This window comes from Nothobranchius furzeri, chromosome 17 (genome assembly GCF_043380555.1).
Source record: "Nothobranchius furzeri strain GRZ-AD chromosome 17, NfurGRZ-RIMD1, whole genome shotgun sequence".
Taxonomy (NCBI): domain Eukaryota; kingdom Metazoa; phylum Chordata; class Actinopteri; order Cyprinodontiformes; family Nothobranchiidae; genus Nothobranchius; species Nothobranchius furzeri.
Window position 1 is genome coordinate 38922457 of NC_091757.1, and position 25079 is coordinate 38947535.

A 25079-nucleotide genomic window follows, 5' to 3' on the forward strand; every position below is an offset into this window, starting at 1 on the left:
TTCATAAGTTAAACATATTAAATACAGATTTAACTACACTCATGTTTATATCCATATAAAATAACACAGGACCACTTTATAATTTCCACAGGTTTACTGTAATAATGCGGAACACAAACAACAGATTACAAGAGCATGAACAACAGAAAAAGGATTGAGAGGATGGTTACAACCCAGATTATTTGAATAAGGAGACACATATTGATGGAAATAAAAAGCTTTTTATTTTCAGCGTGCCCTTTCTGGCAGTGTGGTACTCTGAGTACCAGGTACAAGCCCAACAGATTCACTTTTTCAAACAGAGTGTGACAGTGTGAGTGTCCTGTCACAATGTCCCGATTGATCATCCTTGATCAGTCCCTTTGGCTGACTGGTTAGAGCGTATGACTCTCACCCGGGAGTCTGGGGATCGAATCCCACCCGGGCCCTCGTTTATCCACCTTGCCACAAGAGCATTACAATTTTTGCTATAGTACTCCAAGAAGAATGATCAAAAACTCTCACAAAACTCTCCAATATGTCCATTAGGACACGTTCTGGTAACTGCAAAATTTATGCCAGGTGACAATAGTGAAAATACAAAATTTGTCCATAAAGTTTCAGAAATATGAGGACTGAAAACACATTACATTGAGTAGTGTTTCATAACTATTACTTCATTCTACTACTGGATAATGTCTCTGAAGGAGCTGCCTGTGACTATAACTAGTAATTCAGTTATATCAACAAATGAAAGAAACAGGAAAATCAATAGATTACCTCCAGTATAAGACACCTGTCAGCCTCAGCCTTTAACAGAAAACATGATTATCACATTAGACTGAAATGAAGACTACCACCATGTATGTAAACCTGCATTGTGATGAATAGTCTCAACATTGTGTGGTTCTGTCCTACAAATAGTTATCTGATTGTTGTCCTCTCACCGGTCTGATTAGACTTGGTGAAGGCTTGGAGGAGGTTGCCTTTGGTACCCTGAAGACAGGCTGGAGAGTCCCCTGGAGGAGAAGGGATGCTTCTTCTGTCCAGAAGGCAAATCTTTGTCCATGCCTTTAGAAAACATCACCAGTCTGAATGGACTCTAGTTGTGTACTGCTGCTTTCTTCAGTATGTTCAGTCACAGGGTTTACAGTAAGCCACTTCCACAAACATTTGTTTGACCTGGTGTCTTGCCTGAACCAAAGCTGCAAATATGATGGTGCCAGTTTGTCTAAAGTGCCAGCCATACCCCTCAATGCCGAATCTCTCCATCAGCTGAATACACCACCACAGGCGAATTGCTGGCATTTCCTCCTGAAGACAAATATAATATAAGGTTTATGAAGACTGGAGACTGGCACAGATACTTTGGTGGTACTGTCTGAAAAAGCTTACCTCTGTGAAAGATGGTGGAGATGAGGTGCAGATGCAGAGAGCATACTGTAAAGTAAAATCAATCTTTAACATGTTAAAATGTTATATTCAAGTAATGGCAAGAAAATTCTCACCATCAGCATAAAGATGCCGCAGCAATTTCCCATGAACTGCTGGGGAAAGAACTGTAAAAAGAAACATGTTTCATTAAATGAGGAGAGCTGACATGCACCAGCTAGTTGTTAATTGCATTATGATGCACCTGATGAGCTTTCAAACTTTTGCACTGAAAACATACCTCAAGGTCTCTTCCTGTTTTCTCCTGACAAAAGCAAGTCATCGCCTGCTTGAACAACACACTGCCTTACTAGCTTCCTTTTCCGTGTTCCAAAGGTCTTCCTCTGGGTGTCCTGTGCCCTCTCAATATTGCGAAGAACCTACAAAAAAATTACATGAAAAGCAGAGAGAGAAATATAAATATTTATTATTCACCAGGTCGCCATGGCAATGCTCATTCTGGAAATATAGAAATACAGAAAAGTTAGCTACTAAAGCAGTAAAAATGTTGAATACACTAACCACATTTCCCCTTTTTTCCTCAACAAGTCTCCTTTCCCTGTCAGTCAGCCCTCTTCAAATGTACAGACTGTTTCATTCAGAACCGTCATCTCCTCAACTCTTGTGTCGATGTCCTCTTCTGGGTCTGCAACCTCAAAGTCATCGTCCATGGGACAGGTGTTCATCACAGCAGGAAGACGTGGATGTCGGTAGAAGAGCAGTAAATAGGCACTGTGGCGGGTGGAGTGCTGATCACACAAAATCTCTCCATTAATTCATTTTCTCTTGCACTTGTCAATAACTTCTTTTTTTATTAACAAAATTAAAAACATTCTTAAGACGATGCTACACTGTGAAGCAGCGTAAAAGTCATACAAAATGTCAAAATAGGAATACCTGCTTTGCAGTGTTGATGCCGTACACCACAGCAGCAAGGTGAATGTCCCAGTCGTCATGGTTCTGGTTCACGTGCTTTCTGAGAGCACGCTTAATGTTCTGGTTGGTCCTCTCATCCTTTGAGTTCTACTGCAGAATAGATAAAGAAGCATGACTGATTTCCCATGAGTTACTCAAGGTTAGATATCCAAATGCTAACCTGCCCGTTGGTCTGGGGGTGGTAAGCACTGGAGACAGCATGTTTAATATTCAGCATGCTGAAAATGCTGTCGTTGAGCTGCAGTGGCATGAGCAGACTTGGTCTAAATACATCATCTCAAATGTCAAGGTACGACTAACACTTTCACAAATTTTACCTGGTTCACAAACTCCTTTCCTTGGTCAGTGATGATCTTCCTCACCATGCCAAACATGTATAACTTAGACGTCATGACTGCAGAGACCTCAGCAGCAGTCTTGGACTTAAGAGGTTCTGCAATCACCCAGAACGGTCATGGTCAGGACATATCGGTTCCCTAGACGTGTTTCTGGGAGTGGTCCAATTAAATCCATGCCCAGCACCTTCCAAGGTTCTTTACCTGCAGGTCACAGAACTTATCAAGTGAAAATTTAAAGCTAACCTGCAGCAGACAAGCTTATTAACTTGAAAATTAAATGTAAATAGCTTTAAGATGTACCTTGATGGGTTGTAATGTTGGTGCCACGGTCTTGATTGGGTCATTCATCTGGCAGCGATGACAACATCTGACCTGAAAGGCGTATTCCAAACAATATGTCTAGGAAACCCTAAAGCAGTTGATGTAAATTGATAATAAAATAAAAAGACAGAAACTAATGTTGAAATGTAAGTGTGCAAGTAAACACATTCAATTATATAGCCTACAGATGTTTTAGAAAAAATTATGACGACCTGATTTAGCTTCTTCACTCAAATAAGGCCATTACCCATTCACTGATGTCCTGGTTCAATGTTAGCCAGTAAAAGCCAGCAACAACCATGTTTCGGGTACCTCTGACACCATTGTGGTTCCCGGTTCCAGGGTTATTGTGGCACTCCATCAAAACAGGCTTCTTCTCCTCCTCTGACTTGACTAGCAGGCGCATGCTCTGCATACTGGGGCCAGTGTAGAAGAGTCTGTTGTCTGGAACAAGATAAAAATGAAGAAAAAAAAAAGATGAGAGTTGCTGACTAAAGTAAATTGAAATGTCTGACAGATATTAAAGTTTGAGATCTGCACCAATATGGTACATTTAACTCCAATTGCAATTATCTTTAAAAAAAATATATAGGCTATATATATGATATTGTATTTACGATTTTTTTTTAAATCTAAAATAAGACCACACACCAAGATATAGACCTATATATAGAGTTTCGATATTACAGACGATGCTACACGTATACACTGTACACTGATATTACTCGTTACACCCTCCTGAATCAACGCAGGCGTCATGCAACTTTAGAACAATAACGGAGAGTCTGTACCCTCAAGCAGCAAGGGCAGCTGTAGACCATGATAAAAGATCATCTTTAATTTTCGTACTTACCTTTAAGTCTGTAATTAGGCGCCATTCTTCTTATTTTACGGCGCTTTTGTTCAATCGTCGGAAGCTCTCCGTTGAGGAGAAAATCATGAATTTCGTTGTATACGGAGGTATTCATTGTTTAAACGTCCCGCAGTCGGTAACTGTCGCAAAGTTGGCAAAGAGAGGAAGTGACGTAACATTCGCGCATGCGTGGTACCGATCGGGTTTCCGGTACGGATCGGGTAGCGACAGGCACCACGGCTATGGAGGAAGCCATCATCCCCAGCAGCTGTAGAGCTGTGCGGAGTGTCAGTCTGGCTCCCAGCTGAAAGTGTGCTAAGCAGCTGCGTAGCGCGGCTATTCGCTGGTCCGAGAGACGCGCTCTACTTGACCGAGAGCAAATTTCCAGCCCAAGAACTCTTTCTGTAGTTCACGGAAAACCCCAGGGCTTGAACGTGGGAAAGTACCTGTGCAGTGTGAGCTTCTGCCTGTGTTCGGGAACTCGCTACTAGAGCCCAGTCGTCTAGGTAAGCGAGGAACCGGATGCCCTCCTACCTAAGAGGGGCTAGTGCGGCTTCCACACATTTCGAAAAGGTGTGGGGCAGAGAGCAAACCCAAAAGGCATAACCATGTACTTGTAGGCCTGCCATTCGAAAGCAAAGCGCAGGAACCGCCTGAAAAGCCAAAAAGGACAGCGCTCGGTGGGCAGGAATGCTAGCCAGAAGGCAGCAGTCCAGTCAGCAAGCGGTTAAGCTAACTTTTAATAGTGCAGCTAGTTGTCAGATGTGTAGTCAGCGAGGTGAAGAGCGTAAGAACTGAGAAATGACAGTGACGCGGTCGCTTCTAAGTGGAGGGCGGGGCCTCCACGCCGCGTCACTTTCATGTGCCTTACAGGCGTGATTAAATGTGTCTTCAGCCAGGCCACACGAGGGCGTGATGTCCCATAGTACCTTCGTTGTACCGAGTGAATCGACTGAAAGGGAACTGACTTTTTATAGAGAGATTAAATCTGTAAAATGATGAGCACAAGTGGCATAAAGCCGGGCGTACACTGTGCGACTTTTTCACTCGCAGCACTCAGCTTCAGCTCAAACTGTACGACTTCCTCGCAGGGCAGATCTCACGAGTCATGCGCTCACACTGCACGACCCAGTTCTCAGATGCGACCTGACTGCTCACACTGTACATCTGGTAGCAACATGTCGGCCCTAAAAATATGCTAAAAATAGCAGTTTTTACACAACACGTCAGACTTTTTTGCGTTGTTTTGCCTGTTGTCCTTCGGGAGTGCTGCAGGAGGACACACAGGGATTTATGGGGGTTGGATGAGGAAAACGAAATAAAGAAAGTAGATCTGTGTTTTGTGATCAGTTTAATTTGACATGAACACGACAAACACGCTTTCTTGACAATCTTTGTGAGTAAAAATACGTGTAGAAATTAAAACGAACAATGTGTGTTATTAGGGAAATAGCGGGCGAGCGATGTTGATGCAGGATTGCGCATGCGTCGTGAGTGGTTCTGGTACATTTTGGGTCGCAGCTGCTCGCAGCGCCGCTTCAACAGTGCGATACCCTCACGAGGGACGAGCGAAATATTAAACACGCCAGGAGTCCGTGCGAGCTTATCGGTAGCTGGTCACGTGGTTTTAATCGCCTCTGTACACTACTCGCCCCGATCTCGTGGATTCTCGCACGAGTGGAAAATCGGCTCAAAAAAGTCGCACAGTGTACGCCCGGCTTAAGACAGGCAAAGCATTGTAAGCTAGAGGCTTCAATGTTTTCCCCCTCTATTGATGCAAAATTCATCAAAACATTACTACCACTGCATCATTTGGAACAAATTAAGTTACACAAGAATTAAATCTATGAGACTAGCTTACATTACATTAGAGTATTTCTTCCCAAGAATACTTTAATGTAAACTGGTAAGTCAGTTTAGAACCCAACTTTCTTCAATTCTCTTTTCTTTTAATAAAAAAATTTCAGATCTGAAGTACAGCAAAAACAGCATCCATATTTTAGAAGGCTGGGTTGAATTTGTTGATATTTCTCTTACCCCTCTTGGCCCATTAACTGTTAGCACGGGGAAGCCAAGACAGACAACAGCAGTCAGATATTCCATTAGAGACACCTGAAACATCAAAACAGAATTAATCACATGATAATTTTTAGCACACTTATTCTCATTTTAAATGTGATAAATGACCCGCACTTGTATAGCGCCTCTCAGAGTAAGGACTCCAAAGCGCTTTACACTACAGTGTATCATTCATCCATTCACACACACATTCACACACTGGTGGTGATGAGCTACGATGTAGCCACAGCTGCCCTGGGGCTCACTGACAGAGGTGATCTCTATAATCCAAGTCTTACATGACAAGCAATAAGTGCACCAGCGTTCCAGCCCACCAGGATGATTGGTTTGTGTGGAAAGTGACTGTGAACCTGTGGTTAAAAAAACAAAACACAATAATAGCACAGCTGAGTGGGAATGTAAACATGAATATTCTTGTTTTCCTATGAAAAAATAGGACCGGTTTAAATACTGGACATGACAAACAGGAGAGTATTTGAGGAAATGAATAAAATAATAAAATCAGATGGTCTACCTCCATGACCTTGGCCCTGATTGTGGCCAACATGTGCTCCAGACACTGTGTGATTCCAATATTGGCCCCACTGTTCAAATAAGTGTGCACTGGGATCACCTGAAATACAAACAGAATTAATGAGGTTTGATCTGAGAAAGAAAACCCTTCTTGATAATTAAGTAAATATTTAAGTGAGATCTTAGACCTTTCCCAAGCAGGAGAGCTGCGACTGCCAAAACCTCATCCTCCGTGAGGTGGGGAGAGCGGGATTACTTGGGCTTGATGGTGCAAGAAGGATGAGAGGGGATCCAGGAAGCTTGCACTTAATACAAAAAATACAGACAGAATCTTTGTACTTCAAGAATTTTGCAGAATAAACCAACAGAAGTAACTAGAAGTGAAGATTTTTACAGGTCTGTTTTGAGACAGGACTCCCACAGCTGGATCCCAAGGCCGTTTCAGAAGCAGCGACAAAGCCTCTGCGCTTGGAGCTCCAGTCTTTGTGGATGCCAGTAACATTCTGTCGATCAACGAGGGTAGCTTGACAAAAACAATAACAGCATAATAAGAAACAATGAATCCAAGCCGTGGGACTTTTGGGTTACCTAATTCAGTTGTTAAGATCGTCCCTTGCTTTTAAGAGTCTGCAGTACATCCAAGTATGCTGCAAGCATGGCGAAGCTTAAAGATTCGATCAGAGTAGTGTGCAACCACTGTGTCAGTTTGGTGTCCCAGTTCACACTGGCGATTGCGTGCCGCACCTTCCTGGCACACTTGTCCACAGCTATCCGTCGCAAAATTGGCTCATTGGAAGCCTAGAAAATAGAACAATTACCTCTGTGTCACTTTAGGATCCTTAACCAAACTCCCACAAAATGTTGATTTTACTCCAAACAGTGAAAATTTTGACATTATTGCATTTTAAACAATAAAAAATGTGGTTACATTCTCGTTAGCCAGACGTGCTAATCTTTCAGCTTGAAGAGCTTTGAGGACCTTGTTGAACAGTTTATTCTGCGTCACAGACCATCCCGTTCTGAAACAAAACAAAAGATCTCAAAACAATCCACTGGATCCTGTTTAGTAGAGCATCAGAAATTGCAGTGATTTAATAGTGGATTAGTGAATGCTTTTGGTTACTTGTTTATATGTTCCTCCCAGTCATCAGGGGGTGGAGGGCTCTCAGCAGCAGTTCGAGCAAACAGGACATGTCGCTCACACTCCTTCATCACACTAAGAGCTTTCTGGTTGTCATATAAGGGAACAGGTGATGGTGTGACTGTTTCCACGTCAATTAGAGTTTCAGAGTCTCTGCACAAATAACAACATCAGGTTAAACTCACATGTTGATCAAACCAGCTATCTGAAGACTTGTTTACATACAGCTAGTAGGGTTGGGCATCGAGCATCGATATGAACCGGTTCCAACTGTTAGTTTTTCCCGGAATCGTTCAGTTATTTTTTTCGATTCCTAATTTTGATTCCTAGAATGCTGACAGAAGAGGAATCTGCGGCTGATCTCCGTGAAAAATAAACGTGATCTGCAAATTGTGATCAATGCTTTTCAGAGCTGATCACACCAGCTGTCCCCCCACCCGGCGCGCAGTGGCCAGATATGAACAAACGTGTCTGCCGAACTTTTACTCCGTAAACTAATTTCTGCAGCGTAGAGGAAACTTGTTATATACGTCAACACGGTGGATTTAATAGAAGCTTTAAAGAACAAACTGGACGGTGTGAGGTGAGTTTGTCTCACTGCAGAAATAAAAACACACATGAAGCGTCAGCAGTCAGACGCAGCCGCTTGAGCGTCAGAAGACTGAACAATAACCTGTAGAGTAATTAAAGTAATCATGCTAGAGAAGCTTCTCTGTGGTGGACCACACCAGCTTCTGCCACAATAAATAATTATAATAATAAATAAAACATTTTATTTCCTTTTTGAACTATTACTGTTGAGAGTTTTAATGTTTAAAGTCTATCAGGTTGTTACTGACAGCAGCTACATTTAAGTTTCACTTTCTGTTCTGACTGAATGCTGCTGCAGCATGGAGGTGTAGTTCTCAGTCATCCTGGACATGATCATCCTGAGTTTTAGCTGAAAACAGCTGGATGTTTCTGGATCTGTTGGAGACACTCATCCCAGACTTCTTCCAGACTGTCAGAAACAAACACACTGGTTGTGCTGCAAGTCTTTTTCTTTTTTTTCTCCAAACCATGTTTTCGGCTAAATGAAGGTGACGTTACTGTTCATAGAATTAAAATTCATGTTTAAGTTAAGATTATTTAATCAAGTAGGATCTGTGGTTAGCTGGCTCATTTAAAACATGGAATGTCTTGAAAGAATCAGAATCGGGAATGGATAGGAACCGGAATCGAAACGAGGAATTGGAATCTGAATCGTTCAAAATCAAACGATGCCCAACAGCTAGGACAAAATTGGAGACCAATAAAGTAGAAGCTGACAACAAGGACTTTTATACTCACAATGATGGTTCAGGTTGGCGACGTGGTGTAACAAACAGTGTCCTTGTGGGTCGAGCACTGCTGGCATCTGGGTGAGCATTCCATGGTTTTGAATAGCTGTGGTCCAGATATACCAAATCTAACTCCCGTTCATGAGGTGACAGCTGGAAAAGCAGAGATGTGCCCATTTTGTGTGCTGATATCTGTAAGTCCTTATCCCCACGATGCATATTCTTCCTGGGCCCAGAGGGCCCTCAAGAAGACCCCAGCCACTGGTGGAGTTTCAGACCAAGCTGGCAGACAAGAAAAGGCAGAATACTGGTGCTTTATGTTTATCATTTAAACAACAAAACCAGTATGGACAAATGGTTCTCTCCTAATATGTCATAGGAACGGGATTATCTCACTGGTAAAAAAAAAAAAAAAAACTTAACCAAGGTTGATAACGTGTATATAATCAATGTAGGAAAACAGGATTGGGATTTGTCATTCCAGTATTTGAATGCTCTAAACTTGACTTCCTTTCTCTTCTAGCTTTGTTAACAAATGTTTACACACTTTAAAAGGACAAACAAACTGAAACAACGTAATTATTGCACAAATTGATATGTAAACAAGCACTGCTGCGCTCATGACACTTCACACATTTATCAACTTAGATGCTAAACAAACCAATTACTTCTCAAAACCTACTAAGTCTGACAAAATAAGCATAAATACGTTACTTACGATAACGTAGCCGGTCTAAAGGATTTTTATGAAACAAAAACATAAACAACCCTTCAATGAGGGCGGTGCACTAGCCTAGCATAGCATAGCAAGCTAACAGCTAAACAAATGTGGTTCTCGCGGTTTACGCTGCCTTACCTTTTCATCTGATTAAAACGCCTATTTCCGAAAAAATTTAAAACCAAAGACGGATCTCTTTGTATTCATTCTCCAAGCGTAATATGAAATTGCAAAGAATTGTACGTAAACGCCTCACTTCCTTTTGTTGCTTGATTTGTTGCCAAGTCTCGTTACAAGTCCCTCGGTTCTCCAATGTTGGGAACGAACCGGAAACATACGAATGGGTTTCAAACAAACTGGCAACCCACTGAGTGGCGCTCTTAGACAATGCTGGACACAAACTGGATTACTGGAGCTCACAAAAGGAATGCTGTTTCTTTAGCGATGAGAAATCAGTGATTCGTGTAGCTGATGGAATTATTATAATTGACGTTATTTAATTATTTGGTGGTTTAGTATTTCCTAGTGTTTAATTTCCTGGTTCCAACTCCAGCAGGTTTAGTATTTCCTAGTGTTTAATTTCCTGGTTCCAACTCCAGTATGTGGCGGTAATGCACCTTGAAGTTGCTAGCCAAAATCTATGCAGACCGATGCAGACTCGTCTCGTGGCTAACCGTTAGCATTACTGGGTTTGCAACACAAACATATGTCTATAGTTTGCAATATGGCTGAACGCGCACGGGCTTGTATTATTTGCGGAGATCAAAAATCTACGTTACATTCTTTACCAAAGTCAGAAGAGCTGAAGAAGAAATGGCTGGAATTTGTCTTTGGAAAACCACCAGTGCTTTACAGCGGTGGAATAGTGATTTGTTCAAATCATTTTTACGAGAGTGACTTTACCAACTACGGGGCCTACATTGGTGGTTTTGCTTCAAAGTTATGCTTAAAACCTGGATCTGTACCGTCACGACGATCGCCTACCAGCGCACAGGCTGTAAGTGCAAAATAAACCTTTCACCTTTTTCTTCTTCTGCCTGTTCTAACTCCTCATGAGGGCATGCATAAACCAACACAATCAACGGCCCAGGCTGCTATCAACACAAGGGTTATTGCTAAATTACGGAGGGGTTAGTTTGGTTTTTGCTGCAGGATTAAAACGTGCACAAACTGCGTTAGCGAAAATGTACTTGCTGCATATTCAAGCTTCTACTGTTTTCAAGACAGTGCTCCCTAAAGGAAGAATGTTTAACTTCAACTGTAGATTCAAAACATGCCTTTAGGTCAACTTAAAAAAAATAAGTAGATGTTAGAAATTCAAATGTCGAGTCATCGCCTGCAACTTTCACTTGAAAAAATGTATGAAATGGCCTATGGATTTTCCACTGACTGATACCTCACTGACATTTTTTATGTCCACTTCTTCCTCGCTACGAATTAGCAAGGAGGGTGGCATGGTGAGACACTCGCTCCTGCTACTCAGAGAACTGGGGTTACATTAGTAACCTAAAGTTCTTTTTCATAGCATTCATTCCATGTGTCACTATGGGAAAATACTGACTCTCAGATTGCGAGGCAGAACATAATCCAGAAACCGATTATCCCAAATAACATAACACAACATAACATGCACACAGCTCAGACAGCACCAATTGAGCACCAAGCGAGCCAATGAAGGTGTTGTAACATCCAGGTTGTAGAACCGAACAAATGTGAGAGGGGAAGTCCAGCTCGCCGGATCACATATTACCAGGGTAGACAGCGCCCATGAGGAATGGGCACGAAGGCCCTCAGGTGGTCGAACCCCTCTGGAGCCGTAGGCTAAGAGAAGGCTCCCACAATCCAGTGGGAAAGTCCTTTTTAGAGATGGGCTTTCCCAACCGATTTTTGGCCCAGGACTGCTCTTTCGCAGATTATCCGTCCTGTCCATATATATGCGTAATGCACACACTGGACAAAGCATGTCCACCAAAGAGAAAGGAGGAGGGCAGAAGGAAGCCAAACAAATAGGGGATCATGCTCCCAGCACCTTTGGCATAAAGGTGGGGTTTGGGAGCAATGTCACCTCAGTGTTCCTCAGATGTATAACGAGTGAATAAAAAGTGCATGTATTTCACCCGTACGTTTTGCTGAGGCAAACGCAAACACACCATTTTCAAAGTAACCACCTTCAAATCCACCTGCTCCAGTGGTTCAAAAGGAGAAGTAATTAGGGCCTCCAACACCAGTGGGAGGTCCCATGGTGGGCCAGATATTTGGAAACAGGCCTTCGCCTTCACACTCCCCTCAAATCCACACACAAGAGGAAGTTTTCCAACCGACATCCCCATAAAACCAGTATGGCAAGCCGATATTGCAGCCAAATATACCTTAATAGTGGAGATTGCCTTCCCTTTATCCATCAGGTCCTGTAGGAAGGCCAGTATGACCACCACTGAGCAGCACTCAAAAGAGATTTATTGTTTCTCTTCACACCACCTTTTGAAAATAGACCACTTACAGTCATACAGAGATCCGGTCAAGGGAGCTCTGGCATCCTGAATGGTCTCAATGACACTTTGCGGAAGACCTACAGCCTCTAGGCTGGACTGCTTACGGGCCAGGCTCAGAGGGACAACTTCTCTGGGTGAGGGTGGAAAATCTCCCCTTGTGCCTGATATAGCAGGCCTCTGCGTGGGGGCAGGAGCCATGGTTCTCCATTGAGCGTGGGGGCTTAGGCTTGAGACAGGGGTTTTTGAACACCAGGTGGGTCTCGTTTCGCTTGAAAAATGAGCCACCGCCCCCTGATTCATTGAACTTTTGCTTTCAACTTTTTTAGCTGCACCGTCGGCAAACTGCCTGGATGCGACAGTGTAACAGAATGAAAGACTGTTTTCCACCAAAAGTCATTTCCCCCTCTCCTCTGACACAGGACTAGTCTGCATGAGATATGGCCTCAAGGTCTCATGCATTTGCTTATAAACTGCTTCTTTTCAGCTCAACAGAAGAATGAAGAATGGAGTATTTTCTTTTAATTAATCAAAGAACTCTATTTTAATAAAGCTAATCACGCAAAGTCAATAAATAAGATGTGACCAATCTGTGAAATCAAAATATTAATTACTTTATTATAAATTACTATAGAATATAATGAGTAATATGTCTTTAAATGTTCCAATAGGACTGATCTCACATAGTGTTAAAAGACATGACACATTGCTTTCACTGATCCAATCAGAATCTGCCAGATCTGATGGAGGCGTGGTTTTGGTGGTGCTTGGTAAATCTGTCATCTTTTCATTCAACCATAAACCAAAACATCCGAAGTATAAAACTATGCCCACGTCATCTCTAACGCCAGTTCAAAGCGTTCTAGAGAAGTTGTCGGAGCGGCCAATCCGTAACTTTCCTCTTCAGCCGAAAGAACCAACGACAAGCTGGATAAAATCTGTTGCTGTTCCAACTGCTGCAACGGTTACTTTCAGAATAAAAGCTGAACCATCAAGACCCAGGTTTGGGTCTCGCTAGACGCCAACAAAATCGTCGTGACCCGGAAGTATCTCACAGACTGGTCTGGTCAGCAACCACTGCTTTTCCTACCGGCTTCGGTTCCTGTTCTAACGGGGACTTCCGCTAAGGGTATGTAGGCCGGCAAAATGGCATCAAATGTGTTTATGAATCTCCTAATCAAAGCTTAGCGCGAAGATATCACCTTCAGTTCCCATCAGAACTAATCGCTTTGCTGGTTCTGAGCAACATTACACCTCACCCTATTCTCCGTCTCATCCCCCTTAGTTACACCATACATTTAGTGTTTAAAGTCAGTCTAGTTTAATTTGTTTTAATAAATCTTTAAACTTTTAAACGCGACTCTCTCTCTTCTGTTGTCTCTGAGTGAATACGAAGCTGTTATCTAATCCCTGCATTAAAAAGTTCCAATCTTCTGGTTTAAAATAACCTCACATATCCTTAAGGTGGATTTCATATTTTCCTATGGAATCCTACACCTTATGGGTTATTAAATAACATGTAATTTAAATCATTACAACAGCTTTAACAATTTTAATGTTTTTTAACATAAAACCATGCTAGAGTGACATGTCACCAGGCCACCTTGGTTGCCTATGGGAAGAACACACCGTCTTTTTGGGGCGCGTGGAGCAGGTTCTAACATCCCCTCTTTCATGCATCAAACTTCCAAGCACTCAGCTGGTGGCAGCTTGCTCTCCGTGTCCTCGGAAGCTGTCAGGTTAATTGCTTCCTTCTCCTCCCCATCTGAGTGGAGGCTAATTCGAGATGGCAGCATTGGGCCACTTTTTTCCACAGTCCTTTAGCAGGAGCTAAATGAGATGCTGTAGGAGCAGACTGTGGGTTCTCCACCTTCAGGGTCTTGAAGGTGGAGGGCAGACGTGCTGCAGCTTGGACCAAATTTGGCGCTGAGGGGGAGGAGTGGTTACTGGATGCACCAGTACTGGTTTGGGGAGGCATAATTTCAGGGCCTCATCATCCCGTTTCTTTTCCTTGCATCTTTTCTGCATCGTGTGATGAGAGGAGTTGTTTCCTGACCCGTTTCGCCTTCGGCAGTTTCTTCCATCATAGCGAGAGCATGCCAATTCCACTTGGACCTCGGGCCACTGGATGTTAAGCTTTTCTGCAGTGAGTTTGCACACGTCCTGCAGGTCCAGATCCAGGGCAGGCGACACCAACTCCCCGTCGCTGGCGCGGCCAGTGCTCAGGGGCCATCTTGGGACCGTCATAACAGCTAGCGCTAACCTGGTGTGTGTAGGTGGGGGAAGCATTGTGGCTCTGCTCTCTGTAGCTGGTTTAACGGTAGATATGTTGGGAACTTTCGTTTGCTAAATGGACCGCTATAAGGTGTGTTGCTACTCCTCACAGTCGGCAACTCACACCACTGCTTGGAGACAGGTTAGTGTGAGGCTTTCCCTCGTGTTAAGTTGTAAGCCCAGAGCAAAGCGCCCAGCGGTAGAGTTTGCCCTCCTCCTTTGGACAGTTTAGCTAGCTCCAGTCAGAGTCAGCAAGTGAGAGTTTTGGGAACTTCTGTTTGTAGCCAGAAGAGGTTTTAGAATAAACTTTCTTTGAGGACTCGGCCCAATGTATAGGGGGAGGGTTCCCACCTCCTGCACACTGATGGGTTTGTTCCAGCCAATCAGAGCTGGAATAAGAGCTTCTGATGAGGTCACGTCTAGGGCGTTCCCATAATGAGACTCGAAACGAATGCAATCAAAGAGAGCAGACCTGCTCCACACACACAACTCCCCCCGAAGACACTCACCTGTCTATGGGACTTTGGAACTGCTAATCAGCTGTAAACAAAGCAGACTTCATTACCGCATATGCAAACCACCTGTCACTCGATGCACTGGCTTTCACTGAGACCTGGATCAAACCATGTGACAATGCTACACCATCTGCTCTCTCAGTTAACCACACTTTCTCCCACACTTCTTGTGCATCTGGCCGAGGTGGTGGAACGGGCATGTTAATTTGTAACAAATGGTATACAGTCAGTTGCTACCCATCACCCGGGTAAGGCGCACACGGTTGTCCTGTGTACTCATCTTTAATAACCTCAATGCTTGAGAGCCAAGAGATAAAACAGTGTGATAAATGCAACAAGATTTATTATAAGTGCACATTTTATGTTTTTCAGTTTTTTTAATTAAAGAAACATAAAAAAAACTTTTGCAAAACACTACAGAATGGTTTTTACAGCGCTAAGTTCTCTTTTTCTTTACAAAACTTGCTAAATGAAATTGCCAATTTTAGTAAAGCCCTTCTAGCCAATCAGAGGCGAGAAAGGCGGGACCTTCCTTGGGCTTCCAATGATTCCAAATGATGCTGCCCATCGCATTTTGGAGAGATACTAAAGCGAAATCTACGGTGTCAACACCCCAGCTTCCTTCAACCAATCAATAAGCCTCTCATTTGCATTATCACGTGTGCTCTTGCGAGAAAACATATCCTTTACAGAAAAGGGTCAGAAAAGCACTTTTTAATTTATTTTTCCAATTCAAATGATTTTTATGGCCAAAAAGACGTTAATATGATGTAGATATCCACAGTAGTAACAGGCGATGACTCCTTTAACATGTATGCTTATTAGGGTTGTCACGATACTAAAATTTCAAACTCGATTCGATACTGGGGGGGGGGGGGGGGGGACTCGATACTCGATTTCGATACTATTTAAAAACACCAATTTATTGAACAAGTTTATTCAAAAAATAACATTCCTCAATTTATATTGCAAAAATTAAATGTTAAGAATTAAGTGTGTAAAGTGCTTAAACCTTTCAAGTATCAGCATTTTTTAAAACGTGCATACAAAAACTGGCGAAAGTTAACACTTTAAATCATGAATTGTCTCACTATATATACACTATTTGCAGAGTGATGTTTTGCTGCTTAAACTCTGTTTAAGGTGCATTTTTGTCATAAGATGTAATGCCATATGTTTTGTTCTGTACTTTTGAACAACTCTGTTGGTCAATAAAGGGAGAAAACGAATTTCTCCACAGTAGGACAAAGGTACATCTACCGGTAATCTTAATAAAAACAGATTGGCGCACGGCAGTGACGTCATTAAAAGCGCCGGTTAGATTAGCCGCGGCTAGTCTGTTCACGCCTAGAAATCCCAGACCCGCTCCAAACGAACAGGGGAATCATGTTAATGATTCCTAACAAAACCTTTCGACATTGAGATGTTTTGGTGCAGATAATGTCTTCTTTCGAGGCTGCACCATGGGTGCCCGTCCGCACCCGTTATATGGATATACACTGATGGCGATTCGCCGATGGATGTAAATACCCCGGGGAATCCAAGTAGCACCAAAGTTGTCAGCGGGAGTAAACAAACGTACTGCATGCTAGAAATTAAGTCCGGGTTGCAATAAACGGGAGTTTCCTTTAAGCACATAAGCGTGAATATACAACTACGTGTCAGACTTGGTATGCTAATTAAGTTGGTCTGTGAAGCGCCTCCCAAATTCGCTGTTTATGTTTTTGTTTATTTATTTGGCAGACAAAACTTGGATCAGAGACAACTCGCGTGGGAAAAAGCAACGTAGCCATGCGGCGTCTGCTTCTTCTGTTTGTCTGGGAGGCGGAGGCTGCTTTACGGCATCTGGCTGTCGTGCGTGTCGGTGTACTTGAAGAAGGCTGTGTATAATAGTCCATAATATCGATACCACAGGGATGGAATATCTAATTTAGATACCACGTTTAGTATCGATTTATATCTAGGTATCGATTTTTTTGACAACACTAATGCTTATCTGTAAAGTTCTGCAGCACACACAATTCAATTTATTACTTACTGTTTGAACAGAGCCTTTCTTTAACTTTAGCTTTTTATGCAATAAAAATGAATCTTTAGTCTAAAGTAAACTAACTTCTTTATTTCTGTCAGAAAATAAGAACAATTTCATTCTTTTCATCCACAGTTAAAGTAATACTTTGTTTAATTTGTCAAAAAATGAATGATATAATCTGACTAAGCTTGCAGTTCTGACCTGTTATTTCCAGTCCTAGCGTAGCCTACATGTGGTGATAGATTGCATCAACTGACTTAAACTGCATGTTATTTTATGTTTCTTATATTTAGAGCACATCCGAAACACTGATGACATCCCGCCTTCATACCAGCACACAAACAGACTCACCAGACCGTTCGACACGAGCAACACAGCTTTCGATGGGTACATTGGGTCATCGTTTTCGAAGCAAAGGTTTGTCACGTAACTCATTTTAATTTCAAATGTGATGTTTTGTAGTTCTTTTCCGATGAATGCACATGTGCTTATGCAATATGCATTACAAATTGAATAATATGTGTGCTACTTTGTTATTTTTAGAGTTCTCAACAGTCATGGACTTGCTTTTCATTCAGTCATTGTGGTTTTATGTGAAATCCTGGAAAGCTCTTATTATCTTTGTAAAGTCGCAGTAACACATTTATTTTAATTTAGGTACCAAAACAGAATTCTACATAACAAGGAAGAGCGTTGCCACAAGCACTGCTGATGCACCATGGGGGCCTGGTACTCCAACGCCTGTCAGGCCTGTTCATCTAAGGCCAAGTAAAAGACCTCGGTTAGATGAAGAGGATGAAAGTGAAATCTCCACATTAACACCTGAACCCCATGACTCCATCTATGATCCAGCACCCTCAATGAGCAATGTTGCTGAATCCTCAGAGCCCACGTATGTTTTTGCTTCTAACTTCATCTAAATATAAATGTTTTATTTTGACATAGATTATGTTTAATTATATATGTTAAAGTAACCTTGTACTATATATATATATATATATATATATATATATATATATATATATATATATATATATATATATATATATATATATATATATTTATATATATTTATATAAATATATATATATATATATATATTTATATATATTTTGTCATTTCTCTAAACAGTGATACATCTTCAGGATACAAAGACTCCAAGTACATAGTATTTGAGAAAAACCTCATGGAACTTTTCGAAACATGTCCAGTATGCAGCCGCATGTCGGAGGTGAAGACCTACAGACGAGGAACCTTTCTTTCTGTCCACCAAAAATGCCATCACTGCAGTTTTTCAAAGAAATGGAAGAGCCAGCCAGTGATGGGGAGCACCCCTGTAGGAAATATCCAGCTGTCTGCTGCCATATATTTCACCGGCTCTTCTTATTTTAATTTGCAAAAGGTAAACTAATGTATATTCTAACACAATGTTTTCTACCAGGGAGGTGTCCAGGAGGCATTTTAGCCAGGTGCCCAAGCCATCTCAGCTAAATAGCAAATCTACTCCGAGCTCCTTCCGGATGACTGACCCTCCCACCCTATCTCTATGGAAGAGCCCAGACATCCTGTAGAGAAAACTAATTTCAGTCACTTGTAATCACAATCTTGTTCTTTCGGTCACTACCCAACGCTTGTGACCGTAAGGGTAGAAACATAGACCAACCGGTAAATCAAGAGCTTCACCTTCCGGCTCAGCGCTGTCTTCACTACGAAAGACCGGTACAACACCCGCATCACTCCAGACACAGACCCAATCCGCCTGTTGATCTCTCGCTCCATCTTTCCCTCACTCATGAACAAGACCTCTAGGTACTTAAACTCCTCCACTTGAGGCAGGACCTCGCCCCTGCCCTGGAAAAGCCGTTCTATCCTTTTCCGACTCAAGACCACGGTCTCGGATTTCTTTTTGTCATATTTATGCATAATGATGATTGGACTGACTCAGCGTCTGTCAGACCTCCACGAAATGGCGCTCATATTCAGAATCAGAATCAGCTTTATTGCCAGCGCTCCAGCGACCCAGAGCATAGGAACTTGACTCCGCGAACACAACCTGACCAAGGTTAAACACACACACATGTAGACAAAAACAGGTACAGGCAGTCACGAGAGCAGCCATAACGGCGCTCATTTCATTAGATGAAAAGGGTGTTACATGAGGATAATTGGGGTAAGGTAAAAAAAAAAGGCATAGCAGAGTTAGACCCAGCGGGGAGTAACTCTATAATACAAAAAAACTCCTCAACATAGAAGCACGAACATCACAGATACAAAACATCAGAGTCCGATGGGGAGGTGGGGTTGGGCGGGATCCTGAATCCTCCAACGGGAGCTGTCATTACGGCGCTTCACCAGCTGCAGTCGACAGGTGGGAGGGAGAAATGAGGAACAGAGAGCGCATTGAGTTCCTGCAGGTCGATGACCTCGAAGCCAAAGTCACAATCTGAAGGCGGGGGGAAGGTCGGGACACAGCATCTGTTAGCATTCCTCCTTTCGTGGGGGTGAGTTGAAGGCAGCCTTGGAGGCTGCTTGGCGTCAGATAAGGATAAACAAGACTTTGTTTAGGGCAGACAGAGATAATTTTCCTCTCTGCCTTGGAGTCTATTAAGTGGTCATTCATGTCCACCAGTGAAGCCAATTTATGCGTTCTAAACATCCCCACACCGCCCGGCGAGATGACATCCATCTTGCGCACTAACACAGGCAACGCCGCGAGGATATTGTCCAGCTTACGGTTCACCTCGAGTAACGTCCCGGTCTGTGAGGTCACCGCCCGGGCGGCACATTCCGTGGGTGCGGGTTGCACTCCAATCGCTCCCGTCTTCCCAAATTTCCAGAAAACCAGATATCCTCGCACTCCAATCTGAAGAAATCCAGTGATCATCAGGCCGAATATCCACAAATCTTCCACGTCCTCGATGGACAACTGAGAGAGGCACACGATACGCCAGACCACCCAAGAATCGAGTGCATATCCCGCTGTGAATGTCCCCTCGGGACAGGTGGGAGCCCCCTTCTCCATTCTCATCGTAGAAAAAATCTTATCAATCGCATTGAATGACCAGTTAATTAAGTCCATATTTCCAAAAAAGAGTAGTGATTTCAGGAGAAATGCAGAGAAGTGCTCTGTAGGCAGACAGGACAAGAGCCTTGGGGAAGCAGATAAGGGAGCTGAAGAAAAAGCGTCTGTGCTCTCTGAGTGCTGGAGAAGAAAAAAAATCGATTCGCCTCTCGCTTTATCAGAAGAGTAAAGCTGCGAATAAATGCTGTCACAATTTGACAGCTATGACTAATATATGTGGTTCTGTGTCAGAGAGGCAAAGGCAGAGAGGATTTGTTGAAATAGGCACTTTGATGAGGACTACATGAACTCTGATGGAAAATTGAATGTTGTCATCTGTTTATTACTTGGACTAAATATTGACAACCAACACTCCTGGTTGATAGTGTTATATATTGAGCCCTTGCAGATTATTTTATTTCGCAGGTGTTTCAAGCCATGCATCTGCAAAATATGAGCTACTAAGCTTTTCAGAAGCTTTCTAACAGTTATCTGCAACCAGCTGTGATCCACAAATGGCAGCAGTACCAAGAAGAACAACTACGAATCCTGAGCCAAAAAAGAGTCAAGGTTGGAGGGGACATGCGAGCAGATTCAGCTGGTAATGCTCTGTTTTATAAGAATTTTTATACAGATTAAATTGTGTCAGATTGTGCTTTAACACAGTAACAGCATGCTAATATAACAAACATTAACATGACCTATTTCTAGTAATTCATCTCTACTGTATTTGAAGGTCACTCTGCAAAGTATGGAAGTTATAGTTTGATGAATCTGGAGAACAACAGCATAATCGACATTCAGCTTGTACAGGTGAGTGCGTTCAAACACGTCTGACAATCAGTGTTGAGAGTAACGTGGTACAAAAGTAATAAAATTACTGTAATGCATTGCTTATTGCTGTAATGTGGTAATGTAAGGCATTACAGGGAAAGAAAATGGTAATATTTACTCGGTACAGTTGTCAGTAACGCTGTAATTACAATGCATTTTTAAACCCAGAATCAAGACGTGGATTTCTTAAAAATTCAAAAAAGATCCAGTATCCACATATATTACGTCATTTATGTACTCGGCTTTGCGGGCATTCTATGAGCAGAGAGGACGCAGTGCACAGCAGTAATGGCTCAAATATTCCAGCTACGTCCTGTGCGCGGCCGCTGTAACAGTCACAAAATCGCTCCACCAAAACATAATAATTCACTTGCGATCGTTCATATCAGCCCATATTCTCTGGTACTTTCTGTGCTTTTCTGACCTGCTTTGCCTCAGCTGAGTTCATAATCTGTGCCCCGGTTATTTCAACTCATTGCTGCTGGAGTGCATATTAAGCTTTTTTTGCGTTCAGTAGATCCCTTTGTCTGATTAGTTAGAAAGTAGGAAATCTAGGAAACTGTTTTTCTGGAAGACGGAGAAAACATGCAGCATGCAGGAAGGTTTGAGAGAGAAAGGGCAGGAAATGATTCAATTAAAACCAAGAAAACAAAACAAAGTGCTTGAAAAGAATAAAAAGTTGGTAGATTTATTCCCAATACACATTTTACCAGTGAAAAACAATAATATATAAGCATTTAATATTTATACATGTGATAGAATCAGATCACCCCAGAAGTCAGTCCCACATCCAGGGCCGTATCAAGGCATTTGGGGACCAAGGCAAAATAGGCTTGGAGCCCCCACCACCTCACTCCCTGCTCAGTTAATATAAGATGGCAGCATGCTGAGAGAACAGTTTGCTGTATTTATTTAATAAACAATCATTTTAAAGAATTGTTATCATATCTGACTGTTTTTAACAGCAATCCTAGCTCAGATACCATATCCCTTTCAACTGGATGTGATTACCAGATTCATATTGAAGTTGTTTTGGTGAAAGTAACAAAGTAGTGCAAAAGTAGTGTAATGCCTTACATTTTAAAATCAGTAATATTGTAATGTAATGAATTACTTTCAAATTAGGGTAACAAGTAATAAATAATGCATTACAGTTTTGAAGTAACTTGCCCAACACGCCTGGCAATTCAGAGCAGTATTAGTGGCTGTTTTTGTTTCACTCTCACAGCAAAATGTCATTTCCTCCATAAATTCACACACACCAAAACGTGGTGTCCATCAACTGCCTGACAGTGTGTGGGTGTTTGTTTTATTTTATTTTATTTTTTACAGAGCAATGAGGTTGGTGGAAGCCACAACATGGCGAAAGAAGGACTCTCAAGGAGCCTTGGGCTTTTGGAGTCAAAGGGTGTGGCAGTCGATTACATTGTCACAGACCATCATCCCCAGATCCAAAACTTCCTCCAAGAGAAAAAGATAACACACTACTACGATGTCTGGCGTTTAGAAAAAAGTATGTTTGATTTATGCAGTTGAACTATTGGGAAGCAAGTATACATAACAAAATAAAAAAGATGTACACATCATGTTTTTTTAAACCACTTATATGACCTCCAGGTATTTCTAAGAAACTGGCCAAAGTGGCTAAAGATAAGGACTGTGAGGTGGTGAAGAAGTGGCAGTGTGGAATCAGCAACCACGCGTATTGGTGTGTGACATCATCGTCCTCAGGGCCAGAGAAAGTTGCCAAATGGACTTCCATGGTGAACCACATGCAAGACATCCACGTCCACGACAACCCTCTCTTCCCACGATGCCAACATCCAGTCCGCCGGAGCACAGATCGCAAGAAGTGGTTTCAACCAGGTTTGTACCTGACCGGTTTACTCAATGTTTAGTGGCAAAATAACTGTGGAAGTTTTATTAACTTTGTGCTTTGTGTCTGTAGGTTCAAAAGCACTTTTCAAAGTGGAGAAAATCTTGACTAATAAGAGGGTTCTCACAAATGTTGCACGGCTAATCTCGCAGTACCAGACCTCAACGCAGGAGGCTTTCCACAGCGTAGTGCTGCGCTTCATGCCCAGAAACGTGCTAATTCCGCTCACTGGGAGGCTGTGCAGGTAGGTTTAGTCACATCTACATGTGCTACCATGTGGGAAGCAGAGACACTTTGGTTTTTAAAGGAGCTCATTTAAGTAAGAGAGGTATAGTGTTCTGCACAGTAATGTGCTACCATGTGTGATGTAGACAATCTGGATGCAACCAGTAAATGTAGGAAGCAAAATTCTCATCCTATGCTTTTTTTGACAGATTATATCTGGCAGCGATGCATTTTAATGAAAATTCAAGTCACATTCAGGCAAGAAAAGCTACAGGGAAACGGAGGTATGCCATACGTCTCCCTAAAGCAAAGAGAGGACACACTGTAGAGCCGGTGGAGATGCCAACAACACAATGTAAGTTACTCAATAAAAAATGTAAAAAAAAATTGTGTTTATGAAATGTAGAAATGCATTATTAAATATCCATATTTGCACTCAATTTCTTCCAGGCTATGTGCAAAGCCTGATTGCTGATGTCTTTGAAGAGATTGTCCCCCACCCCCAGCCGTATTTAGAAAGGATCCAACACACCTGTCATCAACATTCTACCATCCTCCACTGACAGACGCTGGGGCTGGGCTGCATACAGGTCTCGCTTTAGGCAGGTGCATCTCTAAAGCCAACAGACTGACCATCTGTGTCTGGGAGTTCGCTTTGGATCCGCAGGACAGCACAAGCTGGAACATGTGACCCCTCTCCCCATAAAACCCCAGCACCGACTCACAAAGCATCTGTAGGCCAGATGTTTGTGTCGCCTGGAGAAAAGAGGACATTTAAGAGATTGTAGATAGCTTTGAAGAGCACATTGTGTTTTAAATTTATTTTAAATAAAGTAGATTATAGATTCCAGATTAATTTTTCATATTGCCTTCAGACAATTTATTTTCCTTTTAATTATCAGACCAGAGGTTTGCATATTGTCAATATATATTCACAATATATTTCAACCCCTGCAGCACTGGTGTCTAGAAACTGGAGTACTGGTGTTGGTCAGTCTTCTAATTACCTGAGGAGTAACAAGTGAATGTCAACCATTTTTCCTAAGAAACAACAACAGCTACCAACTTTCTCATTACCTGAGGAAACTTCCAGCACACATTCACTGCCTCTTTTGGCATCGTGGTGCAATTCCTGTACATGCACCTATAAAACGTACATTAGTGTGTTTTTTGTGTATGTCTTATAATTCATGCATCTTGTAAAATATGATACACAACACAGATGAAAACTTTAGGATAAGGTGCTGAACTTAATTTATGTCAGTAATTCATCTAAAAAGGTTAAACTAATGATTGAGACAGATTCATTACAGATATTTTAGGCCTTTATTTGTTAAAGTGGGGATGATTATGGCTCACAGCTTTTGAAAACTCCACATCCAAACTCAAACATTTTGAATATCACATGAAATCAATAAAACAAGGATTTGAAGTAGAGATGACATCTGAATTCCACGCATGTCATGCATATGTACTCAGTTCTTGGCTTGGGATCCTTTTGCTTTTTCAGGAATAAATTAACTTTTGCACCATATTCAAATTTTTTGAGTTACACTAGTGAAATCATTAAAATAATTATTGATGACATTTTTATAGAATTATGGGCTGAAATTAAGAATACAGCTACAGCAGTTGTAGAAAAGTTAGACATTTCTTTTGAACTGATCTGTCAATGGTGAAATTTTATGGTTTCAAATAAAATAAACGAATAAAAGCAAAAAATGTGTATATGTGTCTATATACTGTATGTACATATATACACACACACACATATACATATGTATGTACCGTATATATTAACACACACACACATATATATGTGTGTGTTTGGAAGAGGGAGTAGATGTATGGTGGCCTCCTGGAACAGCTGTTACCTACATTTAGGTAAGAGTTTGGATCATCCTTTCTCGTCTGCTTATCCAGGCTTGAGTCCCGGGGGCAGCAGCCTAAACAGAGAGGCCCAGACTTCCCTCTTTCCAGCTACACTGTAAAAAAAAAAGTCCAGTGAACTTAAAAAGTAAAGCAACCAGTTGCAATACAATTTTAAGTTCAGTCTACAACTATAACTGTTTTTTCTGTATTAACTTAACATTTTGCAAGTTAAAACGTTCAACTGACTTAAAACTTTAAACTCTCCAAACAGAT

The 25079-nt window shown here is 41.9% G+C and overlaps 3 protein-coding genes and 1 pseudogene across 9 annotated transcripts in view; 2 read left to right on the forward strand and 2 right to left on the reverse strand.

Annotated features, from left to right (window-relative positions):
• Positions 1-9920, reverse strand: part of LOC139063598 (KAT8 regulatory NSL complex subunit 3-like) — a 45950-nt pseudogene extending 36030 nt beyond the window's left edge. Inside the window, exons 1-10 of the transcript XR_011516987.1 lie at positions 9767-9920; positions 8921-9192; positions 7574-7744; positions 7379-7469; positions 7039-7248; positions 6845-6973; positions 6639-6755; positions 6452-6550; positions 6216-6287; positions 5896-5970 (exon numbers count right to left, since the gene is read on the reverse strand). The product of XR_011516987.1 is annotated as a KAT8 regulatory NSL complex subunit 3-like (transcript). The remainder of the gene's footprint in view (positions 1-5895; positions 5971-6215; positions 6288-6451; positions 6551-6638; positions 6756-6844; positions 6974-7038; positions 7249-7378; positions 7470-7573; positions 7745-8920; positions 9193-9766) is intronic.
• LOC139063608 (oocyte zinc finger protein XlCOF6-like) overlaps positions 1-25079 on the forward strand; it is a 173689-nt gene that overhangs the window by 93064 nt on the left and 55546 nt on the right. The gene's annotated exons all lie outside the window — the stretch shown is intronic.
• LOC107388036 (gypsy retrotransposon integrase-like protein 1) lies at positions 202-5885 on the reverse strand. Of its 5 annotated transcripts, XM_070546017.1 has the most exons (8): positions 3859-5885; positions 3253-3449; positions 2985-3056; positions 2664-2885; positions 2507-2584; positions 2308-2433; positions 1933-2159; positions 1652-1790 (listed from the first exon to the last, which is right to left on the reverse strand). In XM_070546017.1, the coding sequence occupies exons 4-7, from the start codon at positions 2736-2738 to the stop codon at positions 1977-1979; spliced, it is 462 nt and encodes a 153-aa protein (XP_070402118.1). In that variant the 5' UTR covers positions 2739-2885; positions 2985-3056; positions 3253-3449; positions 3859-5885; the 3' UTR covers positions 1652-1790; positions 1933-1976. The 5 variants fall into 5 exon arrangements, 2 of the variants coding, with proteins under 2 accessions (XP_070402119.1, XP_070402118.1); XM_070546018.1 differs by lacking the exons at positions 2308-2433; positions 2507-2584; positions 2664-2885; ... (1 more) ...; positions 3253-3449; positions 3859-5885 and adding exons at positions 202-789; positions 927-1050; positions 1229-1293; positions 1375-1419; positions 1488-1538 and having other exon boundaries at positions 1933-2071; XR_011516993.1 differs by lacking the exon at positions 1652-1790 and having other exon boundaries at positions 2140-2159; positions 2308-2900.
• On the forward strand, positions 10027-24660 carry LOC139063615 (uncharacterized). 2 transcript variants are annotated; one of them, XM_070545997.1, is made up of 11 exons: positions 10047-10625; positions 17232-17355; positions 17596-17830; positions 18070-18340; positions 20426-20600; positions 20736-20812; positions 22166-22346; positions 22451-22699; positions 22782-22953; positions 23144-23289; positions 23385-24660. In XM_070545997.1, the coding sequence occupies exons 5-11, from the start codon at positions 20582-20584 to the stop codon at positions 23495-23497; spliced, it is 957 nt and encodes a 318-aa protein (XP_070402098.1). In that variant the 5' UTR covers positions 10047-10625; positions 17232-17355; positions 17596-17830; positions 18070-18340; positions 20426-20581; the 3' UTR covers positions 23498-24660. The 2 variants fall into 2 exon arrangements, with proteins under 2 accessions (XP_070402097.1, XP_070402098.1); XM_070545996.1 differs by lacking the exons at positions 20736-20812; positions 22166-22346; positions 22451-22699; ... (1 more) ...; positions 23144-23289; positions 23385-24660 and having other exon boundaries at positions 10027-10625; positions 20426-20586.